The 19,609-nt window shown below is 36.7% G+C and overlaps 1 protein-coding gene across 1 annotated transcript in view; it reads left to right on the top strand.

The window, feature by feature from the left end:
- KIAA1377 (KIAA1377 ortholog) overlaps positions 1-19,609 on the top strand; it is a 73,913-nt gene that overhangs the window by 12,369 nt on the left and 41,935 nt on the right. The window contains exon 3 of the mRNA XM_010828824.1: positions 4,406-4,517. Within this exon, the coding sequence (XP_010827126.1) occupies positions 4,406-4,517 (112 nt within the window). The remainder of the gene's footprint in view (positions 1-4,405; positions 4,518-19,609) is intronic.

The raw sequence follows: 19,609 nt of genomic DNA, 5'->3' as shown, positions 1-19,609 counted from the left end.
GCCCAGCAGTAGTAGATATAATGGTCATCTGAGTTAAATTCACCCATTCTAGTCCATTTTAGTTTGCTGATTCCTAAAATGTCAGTGTTCACTGTTCCAATTTGCCTTGATTCATGGACCTAACATTCCAGGTTCCTATGCAGTATTGCTTTTTACAGCATCAGACTTTTACTTCCATCACCAGTCACATCCACAACTGGGTGGTGTTTTTGCTTTGGCTCCATCTCTTCATTCTTTCTGTAATTATTTCTCCACTGATCTCTAGTAGCATGTTCGGCACCCTCCAACCTGGGAAGTTCATCTTTCAGTGTCCTATCTTTTTGCCTTTTCATACCATTCATGGGATATTGAACAGTAATGGAGTATTACTTGGCCGTAAAAAGAATGAAATTCCACTGTTTACAACAATGTGGATGGACTTAGTGTTATGCCTATTAAAATGTCATAGACAAACTTACATTTAAAAATAAATATGTTATCACTTATATGAAAATCTTTAAAAAATAAATGAATCTATGTTTAAAAAAGCAAACAAGACTTCCCTGGTGGTGCAGCATTTAGCAATCTGCCTGTCAGTGCAGGGGACATGGGTTCAGTCTCTAGTCCGGGAAAATTCCACATGCCGCATAGCAACTAGGCCCACATGCCACAACTACTGAGGCCGCCCTCTGGAGCCTGTGCTCTGCAACAGGAGAAGCCACTGCCGTAAGCCTGCACACTGCAGCCAAGAGTAGCTTCCGCTCACCACCACTAGAGAAAGCCTGCACAAAGCAACGAAGACCCAGCAGCAGCCCAAATAAATAAATAAAAGTTAAAAAAAAAAACTTAGAGATATAGAGAACTAGTGATTACCAGTGGAGAGAGTGAAAAAGGAGGGACAAATAGGGATATGGGTTAAAAGACACAAGCTACTATTAATATGAATAAAATAGTTAAGCAACAGGGATATCTTATACCTCACAGAGAAACATAACCATTATTTTTAACAACTTTAAATATAATCTATAAAAATATAAAATATCTGATTGCATACCTGAAACTAAGATAGTATTATAAATTAACTATACTTCAACTTTTAAAAATAAAATATATATTTATGTATGTTTATATCTGCATAAACAGTGAAAGAATACACAAATACCAGTTAGAGCAAAACTTCCAAATTTGTATTATATTTTTTAGTTTCTAAATATGTTACCTGTACAAAATATTAAATTAAAATTTTAAGAAAGTTTACAGTCATGAATGAAGAACAACAAAGCTGTGATAAACAACTGTTTACTTAATTGTCTATTCATTTAGTTTATTCTCAAATATTAGAGTTACACCAAAGGTTCACCCAAAATGCATGATAGCTAATGCTTCCCCTTGCTATGAAAAAGGGATGGATTGGGGGTTTTAATGAGGTCAGAAAATTGTCGGATTCAGAGAATTGTTGGAGTTAGACTATCAGGGCAAAAGAACTAGAAAGAGGAGCCTAGTAGTTTAAATGGAATAATAAAGCCCTGGTAAGTTGCTTCAGTCATGTCTGACTCTATGCGACCCCATAGACAGCAGCCCACTAAGCTCCTCTGTCCCTGGGATTCTCCAGGCAAGTATACTGGAGTGGGTTGCCATTTCCTTCTCCAAATAAAGCCCTAATACACAATAAATATTCAAAAAATGTAGACTTGAATATTCCTCAGTGAGTAGGAGGTACTGACTAGGAGATCATTAGATAATAGCAACAATAAATAGCAGTGAGTGTTTGTAAATGACCCGTTAGTTTTAAAAGTAGTTTTTAAATTCTCTTTGATAGTAAGTGGTGAGTGTTAATTAAAGCAAATCTCAAACTATAATCTAGCTCAACTAAACATTTTTTTTTTAACAAATCACACACAAAACAATCAGTATAATTGTTCACTAAGTTCAATAAAGTCCCATCTCTATGTTATCTTAGGTGCTCTGACTACACTTTATGTGAAAGATCCATTTAGACTTACACAGTCACATTCTAGAGATAAAATTATGTGCCTTCTGGCACTGTACAATCAAGAATGTTCCTATTTAACAGCTGGAGCCAAGACTAATTAGAGGTCAAACCTCAATGCCATCTGTAAAGGTAAAGGGTATAGACTCCCTAGATTCTTATTCTCTGTTCATGCAAGGGTAGGGAGTGATTAAAATACTTTAGGGAAGTCCATCTGTCTTGAACATCTTTAATTTCAACAAAGAAAGTTCATTTTTAATATCCATCAGGCTATGCACCTAGCCATTAATTTTACCAATAAACAATCATTTGGGATATTGCTTATGCTCATTAGAAAAACAATCAAAATCTAAAGCTTGATAGTTTCTGCCTCAAGAGGATTGGCCCTTAATGGTTAGAATATCCAGCAAACCATATCATAACTGGCAATTTTCACTAGTATTTTATGCAATCACCACTTGACTCTAGAGTTCAAGTTCAAACTAACCCATTCATAATAATATACTGATTTTGCTTAAAAATTTTAAGGTGAATAACAAACATCAGAATCATGATGATATGGGTTTTTTTAAGGAAAAAGGAGAAAAAAATAATTTGGTAGCATCATTGAAGAGCTAGAAAGTCAGATATCCTATCTCCAGGCCTTCAGTTATTTGTAGTTACTTGTATCTCCACCTAAGAGGGCTGCAGGAAAGCAATATCCTTTAAATAGAAGGTACGTTTCAACTTGAACAAGAAGGTGTGTACCAAAGGGCACAGTGGGAATTCTTGGGAAAGTGGATACTTATGGGAGCTAGGGTTGGATTAGAGGTTGTGCAGAATGATATATGGATGAGTGCCCATATAATGTGTGACCCTGAACAAGTTACTTAGCTATGTTTCAGTTTCCTCAGTTGCAAATGGAGATTGGGGCTTCTCTGGTGGCTCAAACTATAAAGAATCTGCCTGAAGTACAGGAGACCCAGGTTCGATCTCTGAGTTGGGCAGATCTGCTAGAGAAGAGTATGTCAACCCACTCCAGTATTTCTTTTTTTTTTTATTTTAACTTTACTATATTAGTATTAGTTTGTCCAATAATCAAATAGATCCACCACAGGTATACATGTGTTCCCCATCCTAAACCCTCCTCCCTCCTCCCTCCCCATACCATCCCTCTGGGTCGTCCCAGTGCACTAGCCCCAAGCATCCAGTATCGTGCATCGAACCTGGACTGGCAACTCGTTTATTACATGATATTTTACATATTTCAATGTCATTCTCCCAAATCTTCCCACCCTCTCCCTCTCCCACAGAGTCCATAAGACTGTTCTATACATCAGTGTCTCTTTTGCTGTCTCGTACACAGGGTTATTGTTACCATCTTTCTAAATTCCATATATATGCGTTAGTATACTGTATTTATGTTTTTCCTTCTGGCTTACTTCACTCTGTATAATAGGCTCCAGTTTCATCCACCTCATTAGAACTGATTCAAATGTATTCTTTTTAATGGCTGAGTAATACTCCATTGTGTATATGTACCACAGCTTTCTTATCCATTCATCTGCTGATGGACAACTAGGTTGCTTCCATGTCCTGGCTATTATAAACAGTGCTGCAATGAACATTGGGGTACACGTGTCTCTTTCCCTTCTGGTTTCCTCAGTGTGTATGCCCAGCAGTGGGGTTGCTGGATCATAAGGCAGTTCTATTTCCAGTTTTGTAAGGAATCTCCACACTGTTCTCCATAGTGGCTGTACTAGTTTGCATTCCCACCAACAGTGTAAGAGGGTTCCCTTTTCTCCATACCCTCTCCAGCATTTATTATTTGTAGACTTTTGGATCGCAGCCATTCTGACTGGTGTGAAGTGGTACCTCATAGTGGTTTTGATTTGCATTTCTCTGATAATGCCACTCCAGTATTCTTGCCTGGAGATTCCCATGGACAGAGGAGCGTGGCATGCTTCAGTCCATGGTGTTCCGAAGAGCTGAACACAACTTAGTGATTAATGCTTTTTTTTCTTTCAAAGGCCTTAGTGAGAATAAAGTAGTTAATACTTATACAGTGCTCAGAAATAATGTCTTTAACAATAAATGCTCAATAAATGTTAACTGCTATTTTTATATCTTCCCCTTTTCTTAATAAGGATATTTGTAAAATTTGTCAGAAATTTATGGAATTATGAGGCTAGATATAATGGGGTTTGCATACCAGATCAAAGAGCCTGGACATTTCTCAGATTTCATTTTTCCAAATAAGTATTCTTAAAATTGGTGATGAGAATTTTGAGATAACTATTTCTTATTGGGAAGTGTATGTTTAAATTTAAAATATACTGTTCAAAATAAATTTGTCACAAGAGTTTTAAGATAGTATTTTATCATTGACCAATTAAATTATGTATAAAGAGATTGTTGAAGTGATTCTGTACTATTTGATCTTTATTATTTCCTTAGTTCTTCAAAGACCAGTTCTTCCATTAGAAGATGCCCTCAAACAAATTCAGGAATCCAACTTAAAATCAGAAGTAAACCTTTCCTCTTCCCACAGACCAATAATAAACTGGAGGTAAGTAACTTATGATTATCATGTATAGTTACTAATATACAATAATTAAATAGCTCTCTAGTTGCTGAGTTTACAGGCCTTTTCATCAGTTACTCCTCACCTCTATTTTATAGTATACTGTTTTATTTTCACACATTGAATTGGAGTGTAATATTAATTTCTTCAAGAGTAAGTACAAATTTTAGTTTCTTGTCTTTAGTTTTAGTGTTGCCTATGTTGAGTAATTTTCTATGGGAGCTATAATAAAAACCATTTAAAAATAGTGATACTGGTTTTACTGAGAGGAAAAAAAGTTGAATAACAGTGATATAAATTTAGATAAAAAGAGTAACTTTATGATAGAAATAGGGTTTTCCTCACTGAAAATCTTTCCTGGATGGATATATTTTAAAAAGCTACTACAGTGCCCCCTGGTTCCTCTCTAGGTTAGTGTAAATGAATCATCTTGATTCAGTAGAATGGACCAACCAACTAGAGAGTACCCTCTGACATCCTGTATTTTCCATTTATTTACTATAAATGTTTCTTGAACCTACTATGTACACAGCAGTAGATCAGCCATTGTGAAGGGGATATGGAGAAATATGATATTCAAAAATATAATCCCAAGAGTATAATCTAGGAGAAAGTGAAATAATGCTTTAAAAATTATAGAACAGTACCAAATGGGTAATAATAATACTATTTAATGTTTACATATATAAAGATATATATACATAATTCATATGTAAAGTGTGTTAATATTTTAACTGTTTATAATGTATGTACTAAAGTATTTCCATTTTTAGAATACCTGTGGCAAACTGTTCCCTTAATCAGGTATAAGAACAATTAAATTCATTCTCTCAAGTCTTTATTATAGTTCAAGAAAGACCTCATGGAATAGAAGAATCTTCAGCAAAGCTTTGAAGAAAATAGGAGTTAATCGTGAAACAAGTGGGTAGATGGTATTCCAGACAGAGGGATGAGACTGTGGAAAGGCCAAGAGTAGTAGAAGGAATGATATGTTCCCGGAATAAGAGTATGGCTGAATAACAGAATGCAAAGTAGCAATAGCTTCACTAGATACGAGATTAGAAAAGTAAATACACCTGTATGCTAAGGAATAGAAGCTTTATCCTGAGAGTTTTCAGAGGAGTCAGTTAAGGATGGGTAATAAGATCAGCTTTTCCTGTTTAGACTTCCCTGGTGGCTCAGACGGTAAAGCGTCTGCCTACAATACAGGAGACCAGGTTCAATCCCTGGGTCAGGAAGATCCACTGGAGAAGGCAATGGCAACGCACTCCAGTACTCTTGCCTGGAAAATCCCATGGACGGAGGAGCCTGGTAGGCTACAGTCCATGGAGTCGCAAAGAGTCGGACACGACTGAGCGACTTCCCTTTCCCTTTTCTTTCCTGTTTGACATATCATTCTAATCTATTGTGAACAAGTGTGGATAACTGATTGAAAGAGGACAAAACAGACTATTTCAGTATCTGTAACTGAAAATACATAGGTCTGAAGCTCAAGAGAAAGATTTAGACTTAAGATATTAGAAGCCAAAACAATGGATGAAGTCAGCAGTGGAGAGTATGTACTATGACAGCAGAACTAGGATAGAGCACTATAGAAGAGCAATATATAAGGAAGTGAAAAAAGAGAAGCCTGCAGATAGGAACAGAATAGTTGGTAGAGACTGTATATAGGGAGAAGATGGAACTAAGCAAGTATAGACTTTCACGGGGAATAAAAGCTTATGGAAATCAAATGGCTTCTAGGTAATCATTAATATAAAAAGTTTTACCAGTTGGGATACTGGCAGAAAACATGTAGCATTTAAAAGGGGTAACTGAAAAGAGGTTAGTAAGGAGACTGGGATGCCAACAAAGGATGATGAAGCAACCCCAAAACTGACAGCAAACTCAGTATTATCATAACAAACTTTAAACTGAAAAGAGCTGTAGCTGTACAAGAGGGCTACTAGGCAGAGGAGCATTGCCACTGCTAAACCAAGCCAAGCGGAGAGGAAGCCAGAGGAGTGGTTGTCAAAAACCACTTTGTTCTGTCACATTCCCATTTCTTGCTAGTACCTTTCATTGGTCAAAACAGCCATAAATCAAAAGGCAGGTATCATTCAGTCTCTGCCTAGCAGAGATAAGTGTGGAAAATGAATATGGAGTGGCAAAGAGAAAATATCCAGCTTAGAGGGAATATGTCCCATATATTTCAAAATAGAAAAGTCACTCTGGCAGTTTTTGTCAAATTTCAGTGGAGGGATGGAGACAGAAAAAAGATTGCAATGAGTTGAAAGGAAACTGCAGAGTGAGAAAGAAAAAATACCAACTGTAGCTTGGCTGTGAAAGGAAAAGAGTGGTAGAACAGTAGCCAAAGGGGATGTAGGGCCAAAATATGGCTTTTTCTCTTATGATGGAAGAAATATTATCCTGTTAAATATGGATGTTAAACTAATGAGTAACAGAAATGCAGTCTAGAAAGGTAGAGAATAAAAATGTGAAGTCTTAAGTACCTATTATATGCTGTACATTGATTAGCAAGAGTTATAATATGAATGAAATATGGTCCTCTGCCCAATAAGTGTTTGCAGTTACATTATAATACCATGTAATGGTAATTACACCGTAAGACTCGAACAAAACTGTGTAATGTGTACGGTTACAGAAATACTAGCAAAGTGATAAAGGTGGCTCAGTCAGTAAAGACTCCACCTTCAATGCAGGACCCGAGTTTGATTTTTGGGTCAAAAGATCCCCAGGAGAAGGGAATGGCAACCCACTCTAGTATTCTTTCCTGGAGGATCCCATGGACAGAGGAACCTGGCAGGCTACAGTCCATGGGATCACAAAGAGTTGGACACAACTGAGTGACTAAGCATACACACACACGTGATAAAGTACAAAATTTAAAGTTGGAGAGGAGACTTAAAGGATGAGTACACATTGTCTACTAATTAAGCACAGGTTGATTTCTGGCATGTTCAGGCCTACAGTGTTATAAAAGGCAAAGACGCCTGAGGACATAGAATTTGTTCAGAGTAACAAGACTGTAGTATATGTTGCTGGTAGGACGAGAGATTATCTAGAAATGTAGATTGAGGTCAGATGTGAATGCTTGTATTTCTAGCTAGGAAGTTTTTATTTCGCCCTATAACTAGTAGAGAGCCAATGGAGGTTTTTAAACAGAGTGACATAGTCCTCTTTATATTGGAAGATAATTGGTATGAATGTTGGAGAATGAAAAGAATGGAAAGAAACTGGAAACAAGGAGACTAGAAAAACTTAATGGGCTAATCCAAGTGACAGATCATTACTACCTAAACTAAAATAGTACTATTTTGTATAGTGAGAAAAGGAGGGCCCTCCCTGGTCATCCATTGGTTAAGACTTTGCCTTCCAGAGGGTGCAGGTTTGATCCCTGGTTGGGGAGCTAAGATTCCACATGCCTCATGGCCAAAAAAAGCAAAACAGAGGCAATATTGTAACAAATTCAATAACACTTCTAAAAAAAGGAAAAGACAGATCTAATAAAGAATAAAATTATTTTGAGAGATTAGAAGGAAAAGATGAGAGAATAAGAAAAAATGAAAATGCCCTTTATGGCAGAGAAGAGACATAAACGTTTAAGAATGTTGATCAATCAGAAGTATAAGAAGTAGAGTATAAAAAATGGGAGCTGAAGAGGACCTGAGCTCACCTCCCATAATAAACAATGCAAAAATACATCCACATGTGGAACAATTCATGGAAAGCTAACTGGAAACTTGCAGAAGGACCCTTATATAACCAAGGTTGTAAGATACATGTGTAATCAGGCAGGATAGGAAGTAAGCATCAGGTAAGGGGTCTGTGCCTCTAGGAGAGGACTGAAAGGAAAAGGGAGATCATGCCGGCAGACACTCACCCTAAGAAGTGAGTGAATCCAACCATAGCCTGGGCATCCCCATCCTGGAGTCCTGCACATAGGAGACAAGCCCCTTTGGCTGCTTGGAGAACCACTGAGAAGGCTAGAGAAGCCTAGACTCCACTCGAGGAGAGTGCAAGTGTTAGCTTGCCACCAGACAGGGCAGAGAGAGGTGTACCCTAGTAGCTGCCGCCATGCCACACCCCCCAGTCTGAGCCAAGTGAAGGTTACCCTGCTTACTCCAAGCCACAGCTTGGCCCTGGATCTCAGGCATTCAGGACCTGGGAAAGAGTCAATCTAAAGATCCAAAGGTGTCCTGGGGGCCAGGGATGTAGTCTAGATAGAGCAGTGTCCATTGCTGGTGCTTACTCAAATAGCACCCAAGAAATAGCCCAGACTTGAATTCCCACAACCACTAGGCCAAGTTCAAGCCTAGTGCTGCTGCTGCTAAGTCACATCAGTCGTGTCCAACTCTGTGTGACCCCATAGACAGCAGCCCAACAGGCTCCCCCGTCCCTGAGATTCTCCAGGCAAGAATACTGGAGTGGGTTGCCATTTCCTTCTCCAATGCATAAAAGTGAAAAGTGAAAGTGAAGTCACTTAGTCGTGTCCGACTCTTAGCAACCCCATGGACTGTAGCCTACCAGGCTCCTCCATCCATGGGATTCTCCAGGCAAGAGTACTGGAGTGGGGTGCCATTGCCTTCTCCATAGAAGGCATTTGAAAGTGAAAGTGAAGTCATGTCCGACTCTTTGCGACCCCATGAACTGTAGCCTATCAGGCTCCTCCGTCCATGGGATTTTCCAGGCAAGAGTGCTGGAGTGGATTGCCTAGTGCAGGGAGAAGGAAAAATACACACTTAAAGGAAGCAGAACCAGCTTGAACCCAAATTTGAGGGCTTTTGCTCCCACCACTTAGGAGCAGATCTCACCCCTGACAGGACAGTGATGGCCACTGAGCATAGACGTACTGTCCCACACCCTGCACAGACTCTGAACTCCTCCATTACCAGCCATACCCCCTTTCCAATGTGGTAGAGGCCAGCATACCATGAGGAAAGACATGACTTGCATCCACATCTAATCCAGCCCTCCCCCCAAATACATTGGGCACACACAGTCTGCATAGGGACACACCCACATAAGAACACCCCTTCAAGACTGTAATAGGTAACTGTTTCACCTAAAGTCAGAGACACAGAAAGTTAAGTAAAATAAAAGGGCAGAGGAACCTGCAACCTAAGATAGTCTACCCAGTGAGATTATCATTTAGAATAGATGAGATAAAGAACTCCTCAGACAAGCAAAAACTAAAAGAATTCAGCAATAATAAACCTACCCTAAAAGAAATGTTGAAGGGTCTTCTCAAAATGAAAAAGAAGAATCTATAGGAAAGAGAAAACCCCAATAGGAAAGACATATATAGTGGGGATTGAAGACCACTTAAATAAGCTAGCTGCTGCTGCTGCTAAGTCGCTTCAGTCGTGTCCAACTCTGTGCTACCCCAGAGAAGGCAACCCATGAGGCTCCCCTGTCCCTGGGATTCTCCAGGCAAGAACACTGGAGTGGGTTGCCATTTCCTTCTCCAATGCAGGAAAGTGAAAAGTCAAAGTGAAGTCGCTCAGTCGTGTCCGACTCTTAGTGACCCCATGGACTGTAGCCCACCAGGCTCCTCCATCCATGGGATATTCCAGGCAAGAGTACTGGAGTGGGGTGCCATTGCCTTCTCCGAAATAAGCTAGCACATAGATTAAAAGACAAAAGTTGTAAAGCAACTGTAACTACAATAAATAAATAATTACATCAGAAATACAAAATGTGGGGTAGAGTAGTAAAAAATGTAGATCTCTTAGAATGTGTTTGAATTTAAATGACTATGAGTTTAAAGCAAGTAGACATAATTAAGGTTTAACGTATATGAACACCATGGTAACCACAAATAGATACACAACAATCAAAAAGCATGGAACTCAAGCATACTACAAAAGAAAATCATCAAGCCAGGAAAAGAGAGAGAGAAAAATGACAAAACAACTGGAAAACAAGTAATAAATTGGTAATAAGTATATACCTATTAATAAATTACTTTACATATCACTGGATTAATGCTTCAATCAAAAGACACAGCTAGCTAATTGGATTTTAAAAAAGACCCTTCTATATGCTGCCTACAAGAGATTCATTTAAGGCAAAAGATACAAACTGAAAGTGAGGAGACAGAAAAGTATATTTTATGCAAATGGAGATGACAAAACAAAGGCTTAATGAAAGACAAAAAGAGTACTATGTAATGATAAAAAGAGATCAGTACAAGAAGAGGATATGTACTATTTAACATATACATACCCAATACAGTAGCACCTAACTGTATAAACACTAACAAACATAAAAGGAGAAATTGACAGTAGTGCAGTAATTACAGGAGACTTTAACACCCCACAGATATCAATGAACAGATCATCCAGAAAGAAAATCAATAAGGCAGTTGTGGTAAAGTAATTCTTTGCCACCCCATGAACTGCAGCATGCCAGGCTTTCCTGTCCTTCACTATCTCCTGGAGTTTGCTCAAATTCATGTCTATTGAGACAGTGATACTATCTAACCATCTCATCCTTTGCCACCCTCTTCTTCTTTTGCCTTCTTCTTTCCCAGCATCAGGGTCTTTTCCAATGAGTCAGCTCTTTGCATCAGGTGGTCAAAGTATTGGAGCTTCAGCATCAGTCCTTCCAATGAATATTCCAGGTTGATTTCCTTTAGGATTGACTGGTTTGGTCTCTTTGCAGTCCAAGGGGCTTCTCTGATGGCTTAGACTGTACAGAATCCACCTGCAATGCAGGAGATCCGGGTTTGATCCCTGGGCAAGGAAGATCTCCTGGTTAAGGGAATGACTACCTACTCCACTATTCTTGCCTGGTGAATTCCATGGACAGGGTAGCCTGGTGGGTAACAGTCCATCCAGTCTCAAAGAGTCAGACATGACTGAACAACTAACATATATCACATACTAGGTCTCAAAACAAGACTCAACAAATTTAAGAGGATAGAAATTATATCAAGCTTTTTCTTTTATAACCTCAAGGGTATGAAACTAGAAATCAACTACAGAAAGAAAAACAGAAAAGAATAAACATGTGGAGACTATACAACATGCTACTGAAAAAAAAAAAAAGAGAGAGGGTAACGAATAAATCAAAGAGTAAATCAGAAAATATCTCAAAACAAATGAAATGGGAAGCAAAACTTTCCAATTTATGTGATACAGAAAAAGCAGTTCTAAGAGGGAAGGTCATAGCAATACAATCCTTCCTCAAGAAATAAGAAAAAATCTCAAAACAACCTAACCTATCACCTAAAAGAATTAGAAAAAGAAAAAAGTCCAAAGTTAGCAGAAGAAAGGAAATAATGATATCACATACATGTGGAATCTGAAAAATAATAGGAATGAATCTATTGATGTATACAAAACAGAAACCAACTCACAGGCATTGAAAACAAACTTATGGTTGTCAAAGGGGAAAGGAGGGATAAATTATGGGATTAACAGATGCAAACCACTTATATATAAAATAAACAAGCAAAAAGGATTTATTGCATAGCATAAGGAACTATAGTTAATATCTGTAATAATCTATAATAAAAATAATCTGAAAAATATATATATATATAACTGAATCACTTTACTGTACACCTAATACCATACTTTAAATCAACTGTGCTTCAATTTTTTAAAAAGTCATTTCCTAGGAGAGAAAAAAACAGTAGAAAAAAATGAACGAAACCAAGAGCTAGTTTTTTGAAAAATAAACAGGCTCACCAAGAAGAAAAGAGAGAGGATCCAAGTAAAATAAGAAAATAAAGAGGATAAATTACAACCAATACCACAGAGATACAAAAAAAATCATAAGAGTACTATGAACAGTTTATATGCCAATAGATTGGACAGCCTACAAGAAGTGGACAAATTTCTTGAAACATACAGCTGCCAAGACAGTCAAGAAGAAATAGACAGTTTGAACAGAAGACCATTCACTAGACATGAAGTTGAATTTTTTAAAAAAGAAAAATGCCCAGCAAACAAAATTCAGAACAGGACAGCTTTGCAGGGCAATTCTACTGAATGTATAAAGAAGAATTAATACCTGTCCTAATCAAACTATTTCATAAACTTGAAGAGTTTATTAGAATACTCCCAAATTCATCCTACAAGATGATCCTTACCCTGATACCAAAATGAGGCAAAGACACTACAAAAAAAGAAAAAATTATAGGCCAATATTTTTGATGAATATAGATGCAGAAATCTTCAACAAAATGTTAGCAAACTAAGTCCAACAATACGTAAAAATAATTATACATCATGATCAAGTTGAATTTATTCCAGGGTCACAAGGATGGTTTGAGATACATAAATCAATCGATTTGATAAACCATATTAACAAAAAGAAAGAAAAATTATGTGATTGTCTCAATAGATAACAGAGAAAAACAGAAAAAATTCAGTGTCTATTTATGATAAAAAGCCCTCATCAAAGTGTGTATAGAGGGAACATATCTCAGCATAATGAAGGCCATTTTATGACAAATCCAATAGCCCACATCATATTCAATTGTGAAAATTTTTTAAATTTTCCTTTAAAATCAAGGACAAGACAAGAATGTCCACTTTCACTGCTTCTGTTTAACATAGTGTTGGAATTCCTAACCACAGAAACAGCAATAAAAGGAATCCAAATTTGAAGATGAAGAGGTAAAACTCGCTCTGCAGATGACATAACACTCTATATAGAGAACTTCTATAGTCTCCACCCAAGAACTATTAATATTAGAAACTAATGAATTTAGCAAGGTTGTGCGATATAAGAATAATATGCAGAAATCTATTGTCTTTTATACACTAATAATGAAATATCAGAAATATAAAGTAAACAATCCTGTTTAAAATCACATCAAAAAATAAAATACCTAGGAGTAAACTTAGCCAAGAGAATAAAAGGCCTGTACTCTGAAAACTGTAAAACCTGATGAAGGAAATTGAAGATGATTCAAAGAAATGTAAAGATATTCCATGCTATTGAATTGGAGGGAGTAATATCATTAAAACGGACATACTACCCAAAGCAATCTACAGAGTTAATGCAATCTCTATCAAAATACCTATAACATTTTTTCACAGATCTAAAACAAATAATACTACAATTTATATGGAATCACAAAACATCCAGAAATGACAAATGCTGAGAATAAAGAACAAAGCTGGAGATATAACCCTCTCAGACTTGTGACTATACTACAAAGCTCCAGTAATCAAAACAGTAGCGTTATTGGCACAACAGACACATTGACTAATGAAACTGAATAGAGAACCCAGTAATAAACCCACACACTTACAGTCAGTTAACCTATGACAAAGGTGACAAGAATACACAATAGAGAAAAGACAAGCTGTCCAGAAAACTGGACAGCTACATGTAACAGAATGAAGTTAGAACATTCTCTAACACAGTGTACAAAAGTAAAAACTCAAATGGATTAAAGACATAAATGTAGTATGAGAAACTATAAAACTCCTAGAAGAAGACATAAGCATAACACGCTTTGACATAAATCATAGCAATTTTTTTTGAATCTGTCTCTTAAGTCAGTGGAAATAAGAGCAAAAATAAACCAATATGATCTAATTAAATGCAAAAGCTTTTGCACAACAAAGGAAACCATCAACAAAATGATAACTTTTTAAAAATTGGAGAAAATATTTGTAAATGATATAACTGAAAAGGGGCTAATAGCCAAAATACATAAACAGTTCAGTTTAATACTTAGAATCGCATCCCAGTTTTCCAGATGATTGGATTAAGATGTGTTATGTATATGGTGGAATATTATTCAGCCATAAAGAAGAATAAAATTCTACCATTTGCAGCAGCAGGGATGGACCTAGAGAATACAGTGCTTAGTGAAATAAGTCAAACAAAAGCAGGTATTATATATCACTTACATGTGGAATCTAAAAATACATATAAATGTACATGCAAAACAGACATACATATATAGAAACAAACTTGTGGTTGCCAGAGAGAGGGGGAAGGACAAATTAGAGATATGAGATTAACAGATACAAACTACTATATATAAAATAGATAAATGGGACTTCCCTGGTATTCAGTGGTTAAGACTCCCTTAAACTGCAGGGAGCCCAGGTTCCATCCCTGGTGAGGGAACTAAGAACCTGCATGCTGTGTAAATCAGAAAAATAATAACAAAATAAAATAGATAAGCAACAAGAATATACTGTATAGTATAGAAAATTATGTCCTTTATCTTACAGTAACCTATAATTGAGTATAACCTGCAAAAATACTGAATCAGGTGCTGTATACATGAATTTAACGTAATAATGTAAATCATCAAAGAATAAATTAAAGAATAAGAATAATGTGATAAGTTTCATATAGAATAAAGTATCTCTTGATATAAAAATAATTGGAGTATGGAGAGGATAGTGCAGGAAAATCAAGAGATATTCAAGCAATGAGTTTAAAAGGACTTATGTTAAAAGAGTGGTAGTGAAATACAAAAGAAAGACAGAAGAAAAATATTTCGTGGAAAGACTGTATTATAGCTTTGGTGTATAGTGGAATAAAGAAAATGAAAGAAGTAAAAAAATCAAAAGAGGGTGAAATTTTGAATCTTGATCATTGAGGGAATTTCCTGACTTTAAAAATTATAAAGAATGTAATAAAAGTGTATAGGTTTAACAAGATATTATTAAACTTCATTTGAGCTTTCTGAATTTAGAGAGTAAATATCCAAGTAGAAATGTATAAAAACAGTTGAACGTACGATGAAACAAGAGCTCAAGGCTATATCAATAAATTTTAAAATCATGATTGTATATGTCATTGCTCAATTTTTATGTGTAGTTATGCCTGCCCCACCAAACTGTAATATTGTAGAGAACAATAGCTTAATCTCGCTCATGCAGATATTCCCTATGATGCTTAGTTCAGTGCTGTGCATGTTGGAAGTATTCAACAAATACTTTAAACAGAGAAACATCACTGACATTATGAAAACTCAGAGGATATAAACATGACCTGAAGCTTAATAAATGAGGAAGATATTTATCAGAGACATTGAGAGGGAACTCCGGAAAGATGGAACAAATAGTATGTGAAAAAGAACAAAGGTATAAAAGGATGTGCTGTATTAAGAGAGCTGAAAGAGGTGGTTCATTTTGTTCATTTTAATTTTTATTTTATATCGGAGCATAGTTGATTAACAGTGTTGTGTTAGTTTCAGGTATATTGCAAAGTGATTCAGTTATGTATATATACATGTATCTATTTTTCAAATTCTTTCCCCATTTAGGTTATTACAGAATATTGAGCAGTGTTCCCTGTGCTATACAGTAGATTTTTGTTGGTTATCTATTTTAAATATAGCAGTGTGTACATGTCAATCCCAAACTCCCAATCTATCTCTTCCCTTCTGGTAACTGTAAGTCTGTGGTAATTTATTTTGACTAATGTGTACATTGAGAAATTGTAGACAGATAGGTTGTTTAGAAAGGAAGCCATGAATTAAGACATGAAGAGCTTTGTTAAGGAATTTGTCCTAAAAGCAGTTACTGAGAGATTTTAAGCAAGCATATAACATTTATATTTTAGGAATATTGTCAGGTTGAGGAAGAATATAGTAAGACTAAAGGTTGAAAAATCAGACAAAATGGTAGTTTAGTTAGTGAAAACAATGACTTATGAAGACCTACTTAGTAGGTAGAATCAACATGATTTGGTAACTTTTTAAGAACCAAAAGGTGAATGGGAGGAATCAAGAATGACTGTGGAGAATGGATTTGGTTAGTTAATGGATAATGAAACGATTTATCAAAATAAGGACTGTTCAGGACAAAGTGGTTTAAGGGAGAGAGTAACTGGAAGGATGATGACAAATTGTGAGTTTGAGACACTTATGAGCTATTCTGGAGTCAATTTCTCATTGGTAAGATGTCTGGGCCATGAATGTAGGTATGATAGTTGTCAATGAATGGATAAGTTAAAGCCATAGTTCAGTCCCTGGTGGCTCAGATGGTAAAGAATCTGCCTGCAGTGCAGGATACCCAGGTTTGATCCATGGGTTGGGAAGGTCCCCTAGAGAAGGGAATGGCAACCCACTCCAGTATTCTTGCCTGGAGAATTCCATGGACAGATGAGCCTGGTGGGCTATAGTGCATGGGGTCACAAAGAGTCAGACACAACTGAGTGACTAACACTTTAGTACCCACTAGTGGTGGTCTTGGTTCAGCTGAACACTCAAACTCATGACTGCAGTAGACCAGGTTTGACCTCAATTAGAAGACATAAAACACTGCATACCAACAGGCAACATTCTTAAGTAGGCGGAATCCTCATGGCATGCTGCGAAATAGTTAAAGGGCTCATCTTTGCTATCCCCCTCTTCCCACAATGCAAAGACAACCTGGGTTAGAAATCCTCTGTTCTAAACAGGAGCCAATATTTCTTGTAATGACTATATGAATAGCTTCCATGCAAGCGATATGTTCAGTTTTAAGAATTACCACACTTGGGGAAACCCAAAGCTATAGCTTCCTACCAGTCCTTCCTATAAGTCCTTCCTATGGCTTATTCACAGTCCTGTCAGTACAGACAGTTTATCCATGAAGGGTCATTTTTTATATCTGTGTGCCTGAAACACAGTCCTAGTTCTGCTAATAATCCAGGGGACAGAGATAAAGAGTTAACCCAGAGTTGAATTGGTCCACAGAGGATGGATTAACCCTTCACTTACATACAGATACAGATAAGATCACACAGACAATATGAATAAGATTACACAGAGAATATGGATAGACAAGCAGAGGCTTGCATAACTCTCAAAAAATCTAGCATATCCAAGCAAAGAAAGAGGAGCTCAAGAAAGAGCCTGAGGAGGAACAACCAGAGAAGTTACAAAATATCCAGGAACATATGATAATATGAAAACCGAGGGAATTAAAGTCAAGAAAGATAGTGGTCAAGAAGTGTCTCTTTTTGCAGTTAGGTCAATTAGTTAATCACTAGCAAAAGCAGTACATTGGAATGGTAGAGACAGAAGCCAGACAGCAGTAGATTAAGAAACAAATGGAAGCTGAGGCAGTGAACACAGTGTAATTTTAGAGTACTCACTGGAAATTTTTGTCTCAAAAAGGAAGATGACAGACAATTAGAGGGGGTTTAGGGTCCAGGGGAATTTAGAGGAATAAAAAATTTCCAGTAATTTAGTATGGAAGTAATGTGCATTTTTATATACAGGTTTTCTGCTCTACTAGATTTATTTTTCTGTGTATTATTATCCTGATAACATCAACTATTTTCAATCAAAAAAACTTTTGCACAATGAATAAAAGGATAGACATTTTTGTTCAACAGTATACACTTTCTAAAGTCTTAGAAGAGATAACACATCAGACAACTTTGATTTCACTGTAGCAAACAAACATGTAGTTATTGTTATACCAAATCTGTGCTAGGACCATTGTACCAGTTTTCTTTTACAAGAAATAATTTCCATTCTAAACTAGAATACATGGTTTTCAGTTATTGTTGTAATATACTATTATTACTATGACTTCATGATGTCTATATCTCTATATACACATGCATAAGTTTTATGTATTTGGAATACAACAAATGTATACAATTTATAGAGAGAACACCCTTGTTTACTTATTATAAAGTTAAGCTGCTCTCCACAGATAACTGACAGTATTAAAATAATGTATGTGAAAATGCTTTATAAACTATAAAGATGCTGTACTACAAATGTGAAAGCTTGGAATATTAAAGATCAGGTGTTAAGTTCATAGAAATATTTATATGTACTAGGATTAAAAATGTAATTAGGCTACAAATACTTATATGCGGTTATCACATTAAAAATACATTTTCTGTACAATATAAACCTAAAATGTGTTAAACAATAAGGTAATACCAAGAAACGGGCCTTCCAAATAAGGGGAGATATATCTGTACTCACAAATGATTGTTCTAATGTAGAAAATATTAGTGGTAGATAAAAATAATTTAAGATGCTGTAATGTGATAATCTAAAGGAGAGAAGAATTGTATTAAAAATGGAAGGCATTCAGTGCTTAAGCCTCAAGAAAAATAAGACTTATGTCCATATGAAAATAAAAACTATTTCAAGAAATAATGAGATATAAGAAATGACTAATAAAAATAAAAGCCTTCCATCACAACCAAATCCTTATCACAAAGATAATATACTTGACCCTTTTGGTAGACATAGAGCAAAAGAAACTACATTTTCCCCATATTTTTATACTTTAAGATAATGTTGTTAGATATCTATCTCCAATATCCATGTATTTGTGGTGAGACAGTTGATCCTGAACCACAGGCTACCTACCCTGAGAAATCTGACTAAAGCTGAGCAGTGATCTGTTTGACCTCTATTTGCCCTTTGTGTCATCACTTTCAACCAGATTTTCTAGCCCATATTCATTATCTGTATGACTGTCAGACTTCTGAGAGGTGAAAATACTGTTAAAGGGCAAGGAATGAGAAAAGGGGAACCTGAATAAGTAACCTATGTACATTTCTCAACTCATGAGAGGACACTGGTTGGTCAGAAGGACGTAATGCATGGACCCTCAGAACAAAGCATAGCATGAACATAGAGGGAGCCCAATACAGCGAAAAACCATCTTAATAAGGCTGTCTCTCTACTTCCTGTTCAAATGCTTTTCCACCTATGCAGATCCATTCCTGCCTGTCCAGCTACCTCCACACCTGATCCCCACTTACCTAATAAGCTATCTCCCTTCAGAGCCCCATTGCTATCCCACCATTCCCAAATTCTTCCTAGCTATCCAACCGTTTCTTCCACCTGCCAGCCTGTTCATCCATCTGTCCCCTCTGCTCTTCCAAAGAACTTCTTAGCAGCCCCGTTACCATCCTACCCGATCAAGTATCTTCCTCGCCCACCAGCTTCAGTTACTTCTAGCTTTCCTGGCAGGTTCCCTCATCTGCCAACCCCAATTCCTTCTGGCCCACCTGACCATTTACCCCACCCACCCCGAGGTTCACCAGTCATTTCTGATTCAGACTCACAGAGCAAGTTGTTTTATAAAACTTTCAGATCCGAACATTCTCTTCCAGCACAGCATTCAACC

This window comes from Bison bison, unplaced genomic scaffold (genome assembly GCF_000754665.1).
Source record: "Bison bison bison isolate TAMUID 2011002044 unplaced genomic scaffold, Bison_UMD1.0 scf7180017858736, whole genome shotgun sequence".
Taxonomy (NCBI): Eukaryota; Metazoa; Chordata; class Mammalia; order Artiodactyla; family Bovidae; genus Bison; species Bison bison.
The sequence above is the reverse complement of the archived record's forward strand: the minus strand, read 5'-3'. Positions and strand labels throughout refer to the sequence as shown.